Raw genomic sequence first — 17,019 nt, 5'->3', positions numbered from 1 at the left:
AATTTTAACTAGCCTTTTATCTTTTTTGAGGCTTTCAAACTAGAGCGCTCCCATTCTAAAAACGTAATCTGCAAAAATACGCTTAGCTAAAAAACCAAAACGATGTTTGTGACTTGGTTTAAAGCTCAAAAAACCCTCATAAGATTTTCTAAAATGAAAACAACCAAGCCTTAAAAATGTTTAAAACCTTATTTTTACTACTTCAATCTCAAAGTATTTGATTTATTTAATCATTTCTTGTAAAAAAAAAAGACAGCAAAATACCTGAACAATTTCAAATTAATTAAAGAATTTATATGAATTGAGTATTTCGGCAATGCGATCATAAAGAAATATTGAGAACAAAAATCGACCCTAAAGACAGGCAAATCAGTAATTAGTTGATCTTTTGTTTCAGATCAAGAACAAAAAAGAAAATCAAGCGGCACAAACACTTGCAGCCAATGATGCGACTGCACTGATTAGTCGAAACAAAAAGGGGGGCAACAATATTCACGACAACAGCAAGAATGTGACCAGCAATGTCAACCACAGTATGACCTGTAATGGTACAAAAGGGATCATTAGTGGGGTTCCCAGCGAAATGAACAGAAAAATGACCTTGACTACCCCAATCAAGGTCAATTCTAAAAGTGATGCAGACAACTCAGGCCGTGATGGAAAAGTTTCGATGACAGCCGCAACCAACATTGGAGAAGAATCAACTTTCGCCGAACCAGCAAAAGATTCGATTTTTCAGCGATTGTCGGAAAAAGACCAGGACAACGAAAATGGCGAAGAACACTTCGTCAAAGTTCAAAAAGACGTTCTCGAAAGCATTTCAGAAAAAAATGGTATCGAGTTAAAACAAGACAATTGCGAAAGTTCTTTGTGATATCTGTGTACGCTTCACTTAAAAGTTGTTGTATATATGGCGTATGTACGAGCAAAGCAGAATACTTAATTTTGCAGGCGCTTAAATTTCTTTCTTCTATTATATCTACTTTGTCGTTTGATGTTAAATACGAACAGCTTCAACGAGGATTGCAAAAAGATTGAACACAAAAAAAAGGAAAAAAAAAATTAGTTTAAAAAGTTTCAATTGTTTCAAAATATTGAAAGAGTTATTGCGTACAGCTCAAAAGTGTTTGGATACTTTAATGGGGCACGAAATTGCTTAGTGGACCCAAATTTTCTATCAAATTAGTTTTTTATTAGTTTTTTTAGTTTCGAATTTTTGCAACTGGTCCTAGATCTACCTCAAGGACGAAGCGTACTTCTATCAGAGTCTAAATGTTGAAACAGAACTACTAAATGTCATTTCAATATGGGTGCTAGTTAAATAAGACGACAGAACCCTAACACGACTTGAAATTAGGACGACTAATGAGCCGTAGAACATTTAAAATGATTTGATTTGAATTTAAGATGTTCCTCAGAAATACTATCGAACAATTGGAAGTTTCGCTTTAATTTCCCAGCAAAAATTGTTGTCGTCTTAAGAGCTGTCGCCTGGTTTGCCAGACATCTTCAATATAGTAATTTCCTTGTATTTTTTTAAAAGTTTCATGCAGTAGTGTAAAATGTACTTAATTTTTTAGTTTGCAAATTCATATTCTTGTACCCAACTACTAAATATGATCAAATTTAAATGTGGAGCAGAAATGTATCTTATCAGGGCAATTAATTTTTAAAGCGCTGTTTGTCGATTGGTGTAAAAAATTTAACTGTCGATTGATGTGAAAAAATAAAGTATTACTTTTAGATTCGCTTCATTTTTTTTCACAGCTATCAATCTATAGAGCCGAATTTCTTTTCTTAACATCAATTTTAAACAGGTGTAGGACCAAGTTAACATCTCAACAAGGCGTTTAGTGGGAGGAAGTTATTTGGTTCTCAGTTCAAACGTCAATTCAATCAGGATATAGCATTTCACACGCTTAGCAAATTTAATTTAAATTGAACGCAGGGGTGGAGGATCTAAGCTTGGTCTATTTGGGGGAGGAGAGGGGGGATGTTAACTTGGTCCCTGGTATGTTCTACCTAAAAACTCGGTCTAATTGGGGTGAGAGTGAGGAAAAGTTTTCCAAAAAATAGACAAAAATTTCTTGAATTAATCATAGCGAGACAAATGACAGAGTATGCAGGTTTATGTTATCCCGAGTTGAGGTTTGTGATTTATGTTTCGTCGTCTCGACCTACGCTCGATATGACTCGACCGTCTTGACTTCAGACGTCTATGTTTCGACAATGTTCGAACGAGGAAAAAACTTTTTTGTTTACCTACATACTGGTTTTGGCCACAGCGGCATGTCAGCATGTTATAGTGCTAAAATTCAAAATTCCATGTTTGAAAACCAACTATTTGATCCATCGTAAAATTTAACTTCTTTTTTTTTAAAATACAAATTGTTAGTTGTTGATATTTTTCTGAGAGAAATGAATTAGCTGGTTTCTAAAATATTGTATTAAAAGTTTATGTCTGTTATAAGACCATTAAAAAATCTAAGACTGGATATCTTAAGCTCCCAAAACAATTTTTTTTTCCTGAATGATTAACAGAATTTTCAAAATAAAAAGCTAGTAATTTTTTTATTTGAGAAATTGTGAACTTCAGTACAGAACCTACATATTAGATCGGGCATAGAAAACTATTGAATGAAATTTTTAAGCTATGATTTTTCATGATATTGGTTTTACTAAAGACAAAATTGTCAATTTTTCGGTTCATTACGAGGCCAAACTGTGCACTGGATAGGAGCACAATTTTGTGTCTGTATCTTCCTGGATTTCAGAGACAAGTCTTTAAACATGTGAAAATTTTGTCTGTATGATCAAAGGAAAGTAAAGAACAAAAGAAGAACAAAGGGAGCGCCCTTGTAGATCATTTTCCGCCTTTTAATTTCTCGGCCGTCGGAAAATTTTTTGGTAATTGATAAAAACTTGTTTCAATTAAAAAAAAAGTTGCCGATTAATGTGCAAATTGCACAGAAGTTTCCAACCCTAGTCTTAATACAACTTTATTTTTATACATAACTTTTCTAGTCTTTTTTTCTATGCTTTTTTATAAAAAGATCTAAGCGAAAACTAGAAATTAGGCAAATTTGACAGTAATATTAAAAAGACCTTTTGGAGAACAGTTTTTTGTTGAAAAAAAACTATGAAACGAAAAAAAGTCGTAAAATCTTTTTTCTATCTCACATTTTTTTCTAATTGTTTACAGACTTTTTCGAAATTTGGAAAATTTTTATTCTCAAATTTGCGCTAAACAACTCGAAAAACTAACTCTGCTCGTGTAAAACTAAAGTTTCAAGGCTTAATTATGCTATTGTAAGCTTATTAGCTAGAACGTAGACCAAAAATAAAAAATTTCATACCGGTTTTTCTCGACACTGCGGAAAAGTTTTCGAAATTTGAAAAGTCGTTTGAATCACGATTGAAGGGGTTTCAAAATTATATATAACTCGACCAATTCCGATAAAAATTTGAGATACCTAATATTGCGTGGAAAAAAAAGAAAAAAAACTAAACACACCCGAATACAAAATTCGCCTGTCTGTTAAATGGTCGGATCAATCAACTGCTGAATACATGCATGAGATTTTTCATTCATCTTTTTCAAGTCCTCATTTTGAAGCATTTTATTTTTGGGTATGCTGGGTATTAGGATTGGGTACTAATCCTTGAGTTTTCTCATTACCCTATTTTTGTTACAAAAGAATGCTTCAACTGTTCTAATACAGTTTTTTGAGGTTGTTGGCCGCTAAGTTGCCTTATCATGTTCAAATAATAGTTTCCCAGGAAAAAGTTTGTCTGTTAAGTCTGTATTTCTATCGAACCAAAAAGATACGCCACATTAACTTGTACTCAAACTCAGACAACCCCGCAAAAAGACAGTCAAGTAGTCTGTTTTAAAGAAACGAAAAGCAGCAGAATGAATCCTTGATTATATTGTTTCAATTGGATTTGGAATAACGAGTGTTTTTGGATGATGCATTTGGCAAACTATTGAGGAGTAAGCCCATCTTCCCCAATATATAATGGAGACTAGGAATCAAAAACTAGTGTTTTTGAAGAGAGATCCTGTTTCTAGTGGTCCACACCCGTGTTGAGTTGACAGGAAACATTATCGCTGATTCAGAGATATCTCAGTTTTGTTGAAAAATTCATGGCTTATTCAGGCATATCTCATTTTTATGAAATTTAAGCGATGGTTCAGGGTTATTTCATGGCTAACATTCTCAGTAATAATCATGGATAATTTAGCCATGATAAATTCCTGAATCAGCGCTGAAAAAAATTTAAAATTTCGAATTGACTTCAAAGTTTGTTACTTGTCGTTTCAATGATAAAACCCTAATTTAGCATCAAAGTATAACAATTGTTCAAACCAACTGCTGAAAACAACCTAGAAACGCAGTTTTTTTCGCGAAAATGTAGAAATGTGTTAGCTTTGGTTGTTAAAAGTTTTGACCAACTAAATTTACCGGAAACGCGGCAATTTTTGGTAAAAATATGAAAAAAAAACTTTAAAAAAAAATTGATGCATCTAAAGATGCAGCTAAAAATAAGCTCAAAACAACTGTTATTTTAAACCAAACAATATTTTATTAAAAAGGCAACACACAATCTGAATGCAATGAATGTTTCGATTGTGAGATTCTGACAATCAGCGAAAATTTATAATTTGTGAATATATTGTCTCAATCAAGTATTCGTTGTTTTTGCAAGATGAGGAAACACTTAACAATAGTTGTATCTCCTGTGCTTTGTTTTGAAATTCACTACCTCAAACAAAACTCTGCAGCTGACATTAAAAGATTTGACGATAAAATTGCTGCAGAGTTAAGTTTCTGATTTTCTGACTATTATAAATAAAAAAGGAAGCATTTATATAGCGGAATGAAATCAAGAAACCGTATACGAGTTAAACTGAGGAATTGACGCCGACGTTCCTGCAATGTCTTTGAAGCCAATCAGGACCGAGCGTTTTAAATCGGCAATGTTTTCAGTTACTAATGTATTGATTGCATTTCAGGTATTGTTTGGTTCTAAATCTTTTCACATCATCTTTATATACCATCATTAAGCAGAAATTCGGCAATCCAGAATCTGCTATGAATCAACAATCATCTGCACTCAACTACAGCTTTTCGGTGATTTTATACAGTTTTGATAAAACTTTTGATAAAATTTTTTTTTTGTGATTTATTGTTTGATGAACTAAATATAATGTTCAATTATTTGCTATGAATCTAAACTCTTAAAATTCTATCTGAAATCTCTTCTCATAACCCTGCTCATATTTTAACCCGTACCCAACCCTGGTTTTAAACTGGTTTTCCAACCTGTTTTTTTTCAGTCGATGACTCAGGTATTAAGGGTTTCAAGGAAGTAATCAGAAACCTGATTCTGAAGGGTCCAAAAACCTAGTACCAATCACCGCAAGTAAAATAAATTTCATATCATTTTCAAAAATGGTGCTCGCTCTCGAAGAGTTATTGAATTCAAATGCGAAATTGGCGCGTCAAAATTTCGGGACTTCGTGTGAACGAAATTGGATCTCGTCCTGAAAAGTACAAAAGTACGAACCGAAGACAACGTCACGCCAGAAAGAATGTCGGTTGGGAGGCCGTACCCACGTCGTGAACCAGTTTGTGAACTGCACTACTGAACTAACATCTAAAAAAATTGATATAATGAAATATCTAGATATAATGCACTATTTATATTTTGATTTTCACCATTTATTACTGTCATAATTGTGATTTTCCTCAAAATATAACTGAAATTTTTTCTAATTTTTTCATGGCTTTTCAGGGATTTCCCTGGAATGAGATATCCTTGATTCAAAGTTCGTCAGGGTTATTGCAATGAAAGTCCATCCCTGATTAATGGATGATTTATGTCTGATTGAGACCTGAAATTTTAGCGCTAATTCAGCGATGATTTAGATGTGATCAAGGATAAAGTGACGCTGATCATAGACTGAACCATAGATGTTAATCGCTGCCACATCTCTAATTTAGCGAAAATTTTTCCTGTTAACTCAACCCGGGCGCGGGCAGCACTAAAAAAATTGGATGAAATAATTCATTTTTTTTTTTGCGTTAAATCGACTATCATAAATCTCTGCTTGCATAAAAGTTGAAACATGTAATCAAATTAGATTTTTTTTAACTATTCCACTTTAGAGTACCTAACGAATTGCCACCCCTATGATGAAATAGTTCAATGGTTAAGCATATGAGGTTTTTGTACTTAATAATGAACCTCCCCTGTTTTTGCAAAGGAGGAATTAGTTGAAGAGATCCGTCAAATTTTGTCATATTCTTAAACCTTTATGGGGATTTAGGGGCGGACGCATTTACATCAGGAATTCAACCCCCTCACCAACCAAAGTGTCCCCGCTTTGGTATTTTTTCTGACCTCCATTTTCGGCAATTAGTCCTGAAATTTTTCTAAAGGCGCCTTTGGCGCCAGCCAATATACACTATTTTAAAGGAGAGCGCGCGCTGAAAAAAACGCAATGGCATTTTTCACCAGTTTTTTTGAACAATTTTCAACCTAGATCCCCTTGATTGTAAATCACAAAAACATAAATCAATTGACTCTTCGAATATCACAGTTTTTGTAGCACTCAGAGCTCGGTTCAAGCCATTACAGGTCGGAGTGCGACTAATCACAATTTTTCTTAACTTTAAAAATTTCGTTTGCTTGTTGGCTGCCTAATTTATCTTAAATGCAATCTCTCAGAATTTCAAGTTTCAATTTGAAAGGACTGTTGTTTTGTTTCGTATTTCCTAGAAATAAAGCTGGCTTTTTTTCTTTTTCCCCCATCTCACATAAGCATTTTTTTTGGTCGAAAAAAAATGTTGGCCAATATTTATGCTATCATATGAAAGATTTATACAAGTGTTTCTGATTCCAAGAAGAACTCAGAAAAATGGAGCAACTGAAGTCAATTTAGATGAATTATAATTTTTTCAATAGCCTTTTACTACAAAGACAATCAACAAAACTTCAACGAAAACAAAGCAAACAAGCTGAAAGAATATATATTTTTTCTAGTTTTAAAAACATTATTATCCAGTATCCCTTTGTTCTTAGTTTTTCTGTAATATTTGCAAAGCAACAGGAGGAACAGCGGCGTTCTGATCTGTTTTATTCGACGGACTTTAATTATCTAACAGACAATTTCACAAATATCAAAACAAATAGTTCGAAAATGTTTTCAATTTTCAAACCAACTCTATCATGACACTCAATTTGATGAGCTCAGTTTGATAAATTCATAGCTGACTCAGTTTTTTACGGTACATTACCTATAGTCACATTTCATTTTTGCAGTTTGTTAAGTATCTTTGTCGCCTTTCACCTAAAAACAACAACAAACAACAACATGGCAACAAAATAGCGAGCTTTCCTTAAAAGGGCAAAACGTTCTGTGTTGATTGCTTATCTACCGGCAAACCGTGTTATTTTAAAAACCTAAATTGATGATGTGACAAACAGAAATAACATACATGATGCAAGCTTTCAAAATTTATACACAATGCAGGCCTTCAGATGATCTTATAGATCTAAAACACAGACCTTATATAAAGCCAAAGAAACGAGGCTGGAAAAAAATTATCATGAAACTCGCGTACCCAGTAAATTTTCTAAAAACAGATCTGAAATAATCTTTTTCTCAAATCTAACTTTCAGATCTGAAATAGGTTGTGAAATGCTTAAATAACATTTGGATACTTTAAGGATTGTTTATTTCAGATCTAATTTCAGGTCTGAAATTTTCTCTTTCTTGGTTATTTCAGATCTGATTCCAGATCTGAAATTTAGTTTTTCTTGGCTAGTTCAGATCTGAACATTCATTGTTTCGAACTCAATTTTTGCAATTTTTGGTGTTTCTTAGCTTCTGCTAGCTACTAGCAGGTACTCAGCAAAATTTCAGTTGGAGACTGCCAAAGTATGTTTCCCCAAGCATGAGATAAACATTGGAAACGCATAAGTAAAGCACGCATGAAAATCAAAAAGGTCGCAGCTGTTCTAACAGTTTTTGAGTACTTTTTAACACATTTGAACAAGAAATTTAGCTCGAAAAAAAACTATTTGGAAAATTATTTGGAAGTTTTTCTGACCACTAGTCAACCTAAACATAATTGTTTATTGCAAAATACCAAAAAGCAAAAACTCCAGTTTTGCTCGAAATGCATAAATTATAATTTAACAAAAGATTTTTCAGATCTAATTTCAGATCTAAAAATTTGTTTTTCAAATTTATTTTAGATCTGGAATTTTCCATTTCAGATCCAAATTTCAGATCTGAAATTTGTAAATACCTATCAAGATCTGAAATAAAGAATTTCAGATCTGAGAATCAACTTATATAAGAAATAAAGAATTTCCCCTGGGTACGTGCTGGCAGTTTTTCACGCTAGTTTTTTCCAAATCGGTAGTTTCAAAACGGTTGCTTTTTTGCTTTTTTGATCTTGCATAAAATGATTTTGCTTTTTTGTTTTAAATGAATTAGTTAGATCTTTCTATAATAATACCAAAAAACTACGTTTTCAGGGCTTGAATAAAAGTGTACGGGCATATGTTTTTATAGTAGGCCTGCACGCTGGTTTTAATTGCTCGAAGTTAAGCCAAAACTCAAACATTTTTTCAGCCACTTTTTCACAACACTCATACTCAATTATCAAAATCTTTTAATTTCAACCAAATTGAGACCAAAAAAATCGAAAAAAAAATAAAATATCCGAATACACGATTCAGCCAAATTTTCAGTAGTGGGAACAAAAAACTACTTTAAATAAATTTTAACCATAAAGACTCTGGGAGACTCCATTCATTTCAGCAAAAAGCTGTTAAGCTAATTTTTGATAAAAAGAGAAAAAGACCATATGATTTATTTTCGTTGTCTTCACACCCATTATTTTCTCAGATACTTTTTATAAAATTTAGTGGGAACATCAAAACTACTCAAATTGAATACAGTTATTTTTAATATACAAAAAGAAGTCAAAACAATTTGATATAGGCGCAAAACCTTTCTTGAAAAAATTTTATAAACAGAAAAAAAAATCACTGTCGGCCCAAGACTTTAAGGTAAAACTTTCAGAAACAGAAACAATATTTACACAACGAATCAAATAAGGCGCAAAAATTTCAAGAGAAGGTTTTTTAAACACACATAGAAACATCAAAAGGATACAATTCAGGCGCAAAATTTCTCAGGGAACACTGCGATAAAAGTCAGAACCACTCAATTCAAATACATCTTTTAAAAGGAATTTTTTCTTTTAAAATTTACAAGTTTTTTTGTTTGAAGGAATAAAGAAAAGTAAAAAATCATACCTAACTTAATTAGAGTAGAGTAGTTATTTTAAGTTCTGAAAACCTGAGACAAAAGTTTGTTCAAAAATGGTTTGATGGTAGCTGAGGTTTTATTCGGCTTTTCAAAAAAATCTACTCAATTTCTCTTGACTCAAGATTCGTATTGTAATGAGAGTTTTCAATACAATATGAGGTTCCAATACAATCTTATTTTAATGAAGAGAATTTGAGAAGCGTATCTACTTTTAAGTAGAAATTAGTTCGACCTCAGTCGGAGGTTGATCAATCAATTTCGTCTACATTTTCTGGAAAATTTAAGAAGTTGATCAAAGTCATATATAAAATTATCAAAACGGAAACAAATGTGAATAGGGTTAGAGGAGAATACGAACTCGTTGTATTTCTTTCAGCCAGAGAAAGGATGTGCAATTTGAATAACTCCAGGCTCACTTTATTGTTCTCGTAGCCTTGTAAAAGTCAATTAGAAAGCAACACGACTCTTCCTGCAAAAAATGGAGCTCTTAGTTCTTATTCTCAAGAAGGCTTAATAAATATATGTCAAGTCAAACAGCCCAAATAATGATTGCACGAAAGTCAGATCTAAAACAGAAACTTGTTCTTGGTAAAAAAAACTCCTCAGACAAAAGTAGCAGGTTGCTGTGCAGGTATCATAGAAAATTCCAATTAAGAAACGAGGATTTCTTTTAAAATGAAAAAAATCAAAATTAAATTTCCAATTTTGTTTTCTCATTTTCCCGTTGACTTTGATTTGAGTTAAGGCGATGGAATTATTTTAAAATCGACAAAAACTAAACTTTTACTGTGACAATTTTTTCAGTTTTTTGGAAACCAAACTACGGCTGAAAGACGTTTACATGAAGTTACCCTGCACTTAGTTCGAGTTAACTTAGTTCCTCTTGAATTAAATCGTTGTTATATCTAAATTTATGTTAACTGAAATTGTGTTGAACTGTTTTCATCCTGAAGTTTTGGCGGTAGTTATAAGTCTCATCTGGGACTCATCAAAAGTGATTTAAGTTGAACAAATGTTACAAAAGTCCAAATGAATCCATTAAGAAGGCTCAGTTTTGGTATCTAAAAAATATCAGGGCAAAGTTAATTTTGGTACAAAACAATCTAATAAATTCTACGTTTCAAACCTGCTTATATTTCCTCCTCCAAACATACAATAAAATTGATTGATAATTAATATCTTGCCTGAAATCAGTTCGCAACAATTATAGCGACGCCTGAAAACTTCGCGCCTTCGCTTGCTTATCTTTTAATTTTCTGGTGGTACTAAGCAAGTTTTGTGAAATTAATATTTGAACCGGCGAAATTGTACTGAATGAAAAAACCAGCTAATGCAAAATTTTTTCGTTAGTTTATGGTGTAGTTTTTGCTTTAAAAATGGATGATTTTTTTTTCAAAAAAAAAAGGATCAAATTTGCAAATTGCAAACCATTTAACAGGATAAGTAGCATGTCTGAATTCGGTTTGGGACGACTTCTAGAACAATTTAAATCTCCGCTTACGCATTAGTAGCACGAACTATGTCGGGCTTTAATCGGCCAAATCTGTCAAATTGGTTCTCTTTAATTCCCCAAATGTTTTCCGAGTTTTGATCATGGGTTCAATTTTTTTTTTGAAACTTGATCTTAAAACAACAAAATTGTTGAATTATTGCGAAAAATTCCGACAGAAATTGCTTATAATTGTTGAGGTCAGACCATCTCAAGGTCAGACAGAAGAAATTGAAGCAAATCTGTTTGGGGGTCAACTTTGATTAAAATAGTCGAAAACAATTTAACTCAAAAAAATTTAACTAGTGATCACAAACTAACTAATTAGTCAGTAATTGATTAACTGGTACTTTCGTGAAGCTTAGTTTGTCATGACATTTAAACTCTTTTTCTCAATTCTTTTTTAAGAATCACTATGTATTCTCAATTCCATCTAAACCCAGCCCTTAATCCTAGTTGCTATAACCCTGAGTCCTAACAGGTTATTAGCCCAGATTTCTAATTTTTTCTCGTATTATTTTTTACCAGAGTTTTCAGTTTTTAGCTAGCAGATTTTAACAAGCATGGATTCGAAACTGGCGGCGTTCAAGTAAAAGTTTGAAAATTTTCTGTCTTAGTCGACAAGGTTTGTTGCGCTGATGCACACCAATGGCCTACTGAGCTGAGGCTACTCTCCCGGGAGTGCGAATGCTGATCAGCAGGCAGCTTAATACCGAGATGGAGGAACGAGCAGTGTTGATCCGGCAGAGAAACGACAACCGAAACACCGTGTGGTCCCACATGGCTCTGGTGCTCAACAACCCCCCTTTGATGTACATAAAGAACAACTGCGTGGGAAATAATGACTATGGCGATCGGATGAAGGCCTGGAAGCTCCTCCAAGAGAAATCTTGCTATGAAGAGACGCCGACGGGGGTCAGTCTAATAAACCAGTTTGTGAAGCTGCACCCAATATCTCGACGAATGCTCGGTTTGCCGTCAAGAGCTGATGACGCGGTTGACCGAAACTCGAGAAGCAATCACGGAAACGCTGTTCAATGATCTAGTGATCAATGGGCTGCCTGTTGGACATGAGCATTTTGTGGTGCAGGAGTGCTTCTAACCAGCCAAGACGTTACCAGAGCTGAGAACGAGGTTGAGGAAGTACGATGAATCGAGGAAGGCTCGATTTGGAGAGAAGACTGGTCATGGTCCCATAGCCATGCAAAAAATGAGGAAGAATAAAGGAGTGTCAAGTAGTGGCTGTTATAAGTGCGTTCAGAAAGGTCATATGAGGAGGGACACTGCAAATCCAAATAGGACAGTGAACAATCTGGTGCTCGAGGCAGTGAGTCCAACGAAGCATGTACACTTTGAGCAAAAAAGTAAGTTTGCTTCCAATATGAGCAACCTAGACAGTTCGCGAAATATCGCAAGCAGGGAAGGACAGGGTTATTCAGTTACTGTGCTTCATCTTCCATGAAAGTGAAAGAATACCTGCGGATACGGGGTGCACTGATTTTATGGTGCGCGACAGAGCTGTCTCCTCTAGCTTTGAGAGCTAGAACGAAGGGACAACTGTGGAGAACCCCAGCAGCACGCAGTTAAGGATTGAGTGAAAGGATCAGCGGAAGTTGTTAACATTGACTGCCACGATGCTGCGAGAAGCTAATGCGCTGTTTGTGCCGAGGAACATCGTGAACTTGATGAGTGTGAGCTCAGTGGTGGCAAGAGGGTCAAGCTTCAGTTTCGCCGTTTCACTTCTACTGGCACCAGATGGTAAGCTACCTGCGAAGCAGCGTGGCAACCTTTTCTTCCTTGAGTGCTAGTTCAGGAGAAACCCGATGAGTCTAGTGACGAAGGCAAAGGGAGATACCAGCAATACATTGTTGTGGCAGCGACTACTGGGGCACCTCAACCAGTAGGACTTTTCTTATTTTTACTGTGCCTGCCAAGTGCCTACAGCTACACAGATGGTCAAAGTAGCAAGACCTAAAAAGACTGACAGTAGAGCATTGACAGTAGGGCAACGGGTACGGGTCTTCAGTGACATCCAGATACCATTTGAAATACTGAGCACGCCTGGTACACGTTATGCCTTGAGCTTCATCGATGACTTCAGTCGGCTGGCTGTGGCCAAGTACCGGGTAAACAAGAGTGATGCTCTAGTGAAGTTCCACGAGTATGTGGCTGAGCATGGAGCACCAATGTGCCTGCGAATGGAGGTGAGGATTTGCCAAATGCTCTAGGGAAACTTTGTAGAGAACCCCAGATCAAGCAGGAGTTCACTGTCGATCGAGGCAACAGATGGAAACTGAATCCCAATGGCGAGAAAAGCTTGTTCATCGGCTACTACGAGGAAAGCATAGCCTACTTGCCGATAGATCTAGAGGCAAGATGAGTGGTGCATGCATGACGCCTGACTTTCAATGAGAACATCATTCCAGAAGACTTCAAGGTTGACAGTTAGCCTTTACAAACCCTGGAGCTTTACAAACCCTGGGATGCATTGATGTTGAGCGACAAAGCACAATGGCAACTTGCAAAGCACTAACCGCTTCATCTGAGGGTGATACTGCATATCAGTGGAGGCAATAAGTGTACATTCTACTGATTATCCAATGCAGAGGTCCATTCGGACAAGGAACCCACCCATTCGATACGAACTGGCCTATACCCACGCTTCAGTGACTTCAATCCAAGAGCCAAAGGGATATTCGGAAGCATTGTCTGCATCCAAAAGTGAGCAGTGGCTGACAGCCATCGCCTTAGAAATGAAATCTCTCGAAGCCATGACAACATGGACACTTGCTGATGGTGTAAAGCTCTATGGATCCGCAGATGCTGACTGGGCTGGAAACCTGGATGATAGAAGATCAACTACTGGCTACAGCTCTCATTTGCAAAAGACAGGGACAGCAATTAGTTGTAGCACTATCAAGCAACCAACTGCAGCCATATCTACCAGTGAGGCTGAGCATCAAGAAAGGTCAGCAAAGGTTCAAAAGCTCTACATCTGCGATCGATTTTCAATGAGATGGTGACTGTTGGTCCGTCGTTCACCACACCCAGGACGACAAACAGAGCGACCTTGTGATGCAGAAGCGAAGAAAGCAAAACGCTGTGGAACACCGCTTTGTTCGAGAACGAGTGGAAGATGAAACAGTTGAACTCCAGTATTGCCCTACTGAGATCATGGATGCTGACTTGTTGACAAAAGCCCTGAGCAAGGCTAAGGTGGGTTAACATCGTCAAACCTTGACGGATTGCGGCCTGGCATTGGACAAAACCAATTCAGTGTGAGGGGTAGCTGAAGTCAGACCATCTCAAGGTCAGACAGATTAATTTGAAGCGAATCAGATTGGAGATCAACACTGATTAAAATAGTAAAAACTGATTTAAATCAGACAAGGTCAACTAGTAATCACAAACTATTTATTTAGTCAGATGCTATATCATTCTCCAACCCCAGCCCATCGTCCTAGTTGCTCTAACTTCGAATCTTAACCGAGCCGAAATATTCTGTCCTTTTCTTCAAAAATCGGAAAAAAAAATGAAATGAACTTTGAAAAGTTCTTAACTTATGTAAAAAGTTTGTTAGATAAGTTTTGAATTACCTGAATCTCAACTATAAATCAACTTTGCTGCCAAGTTTTTTTGGTCGAACTTAAAAAAACTCAAAATAAGCCCATCTTTTGGCCCTAAATTTTGCACTTAAGCTGTAAGAAGTGCATCTCCAATCTAGTTTGATGCCTTATACTAGTCAGAGAAGTTGCTCAAATTAAAAATTAAGACATGCATTTTACAAGGGTCTTTACATTTTCAAGGGTCTTTGAGCAACGACCAAACTTCAGTGGAAACGGAAAAAAAATCATCTTTAGCATAAATTGTGAATGATAATTTTTGCCCAAAATTAAAAAAAGTCTGCAAAGATTGGCTTAAATCAAATAAAATGAGTCTCAATGAAGTTAAAAAGAAATGAAATTGATTGGTTTAAAAGGTGCATAAAAACAATCAAATATCGAAGCTGCAAAAAATGGTAAGCGTTTGATACTATTAAAGATTAAATCTACATGAAACTCTCGCTTGAAGGAACAGAAACGAAAAATGATTTTTATTGAATTACGAATTACACGCTCAATGAAAACTCTAAGCGATTAGTACTTTTGTTTTTTTTGCTGACATTTTCTTGGCTTCTGGCCTATGGATGTTGGCTTTTAGGAACTACAACCTAGAAAGTATTTCCTCGCAGTTTTCGAGTTCATGGTCATTTAAAAAAACTGTTGAGTGTGGTATAGGACATTTAAAGTTGATTGAGTGTGGTATAGAACAGCACACTCGCTTCATCCCCACACCTGACGTGACCATCCAGTTTTCAGTCTATTGAGTATGTCCCGGGTCGAGGTCCCAGACTCATGTCCAGATTTTGAGGGTCTCGCCGCATCCGGATTTAGACCCAAATTGCATAGTCGCGCCGAGAGTTTGAGTCTGGAAAGTCTGAACATGAGTCGCGCCGTGGGCCGCGAAAGTCTCGACATACCAAAATTTGGTCGCGAAATTCTGGACAAGGGTCGCGAAACTCTGGACTACCAAAATTTGGTCGCAAAATCCTGTGCATGGGTCGCGAAAGTTTGTGTCCAGCGACCCATTTCCATACTTTTGCGACCAAATTTTGCTATTTAGAGGTGGCCCACGGCGCGATTCATGTCCAGACTTTCCAGACTCAAACTCTCGTCGCGACTATGCAATTTGGGTCCAAATCCGGATGCGGCGAGACCATCAAAATCTGGACATGAGTCTGGGACCTCGACCCGGGACATACTCAATAGACTGAAAACTGGATGGTCACGTCAGGTGTGGGGATGAAGCGAGTGTGCTGTTCTATACCACACTCAATCAACTTTAAATGTCCTATACCACACTCAACAGTTTTTTTAAATGACCATGAACTCGAAAATTACGAGGAAAAACATTCTAGGTTGTAGATCCTTAAAACCAACATCCATAGGCCAGAAGCCAAGAAAATGTTAGCAACAAAATGTGCGAGGGGGGCTCATCTCTGTTTTAGCTTATAAGGAGAATACAATTGCAATGAAAGTGATCTCTTTTAGTGCACGCGTAACTAGTATCCTGTTATATTATTAATGATTTATGCTTTTCCCAAATTTTATTGGGCTATGCTGCTAACTAGTTTAACCATACTCTCTTTTCGTTTAAAAGCTTGAAGCAAGAGTAAAGTGGAAGTGGAGCATGTCGAACAATTTGGTTGCTTATTTATTTCAATAACCATTGGTTGCTGCTGAGCAAATAGTAAATTTAAGAAACTATAATTTCATATAACAGAAGTTTGAACTATAGTTGCATACAAGGAAATTAGCCGAGGGTTTACACAGTGCGTCACGGCGGGTTTCGTAGCAGGTTCGAATCCCGTCTAGGTCATTTCCTTTCTAAAACTCAAACATGCGCCAAACTTGATTGGACAAAAATTTACGCTCAGTAACCGGGATAGAACCCCCCAAAAACCTTTTGTTTTGTTTAACTATTTAAACTAGTTCATGAAACTGCTATGGCCGACCTTGATTGACTGCTTTTCATCTGTCAAGAAAGCCGTGTTAACTCTTAAATTCGGTGCAGTGAAGTAGTTAAAAAAACATTGTCCGAATGTAAATTAATTGATTTTTGAGCCGTTTAAAAGCCGGAATTAAGGAAATTCCCCAATTTAGATGTGATAGTTATTCGGAAATACATTGTTACGTTTGTCCCTTATCTTTTCATTAGCACAATTTTAGTGCCGCGACTCGGGAGCACATTTATCAGCCGAACAGGGTCTCTGCAGTGTCGGAATAACCGACCCATGTCGGACAGGGTCTCTACAGTAGCAGGACAGTGTCTCGCCAATTACCCCCCGTGTAGCCGCACAGTAGCCAGTAGCCTGACAGGGCAGGTCGCTCGCTTAAATTTTAGCTGTCGGAATCCTTTTTGAAAAAGAATCCTGTGTGTGTCTCGTGGCGACTACCATGTATTTTGGGGCTACTAATCTGTGTGTTGGGGCTGCTACCCAGTGTGTGAGAGCAATTGAGAGAGCAGCTGCCATTGCTGAGTAAAACTCAGAAAACTGCAAGTTTTTTGCGTTCTCATCAAGAGAATTTCAGAAACATTCGAAGATTTTTATCTCCATTTCAACCAATGTGCTAAACTA

General features: G+C 36.2%; 1 protein-coding gene across 1 annotated transcript; it reads left to right on the top strand.

Moving 5' to 3' along the window:
* Positions 1–397: 397 nt before the first annotated feature.
* On the top strand, positions 398–1,027 carry LOC134853347 (tachykinin-like peptides receptor 86C; the record flags this gene model as incomplete). Its single annotated transcript, XM_063869322.1, is given in 1 exon segment — positions 398–1,027. A coding segment is annotated over 1 exon segment (477 nt), but the record flags the coding sequence as incomplete, so codon positions are not given.
* Positions 1,028–17,019: the final 15,992 nt, after the last annotated feature.

The sequence above is a fragment of the Symsagittifera roscoffensis genome, chromosome 8 (genome assembly GCF_963678635.1).
Source record: "Symsagittifera roscoffensis chromosome 8, txSymRosc1.1, whole genome shotgun sequence".
NCBI classification, from domain to species: domain Eukaryota; kingdom Metazoa; phylum Xenacoelomorpha; order Acoela; family Convolutidae; genus Symsagittifera; species Symsagittifera roscoffensis.
The sequence above is the reverse complement of the archived record's forward strand: the minus strand, read 5'-3'. Positions and strand labels throughout refer to the sequence as shown.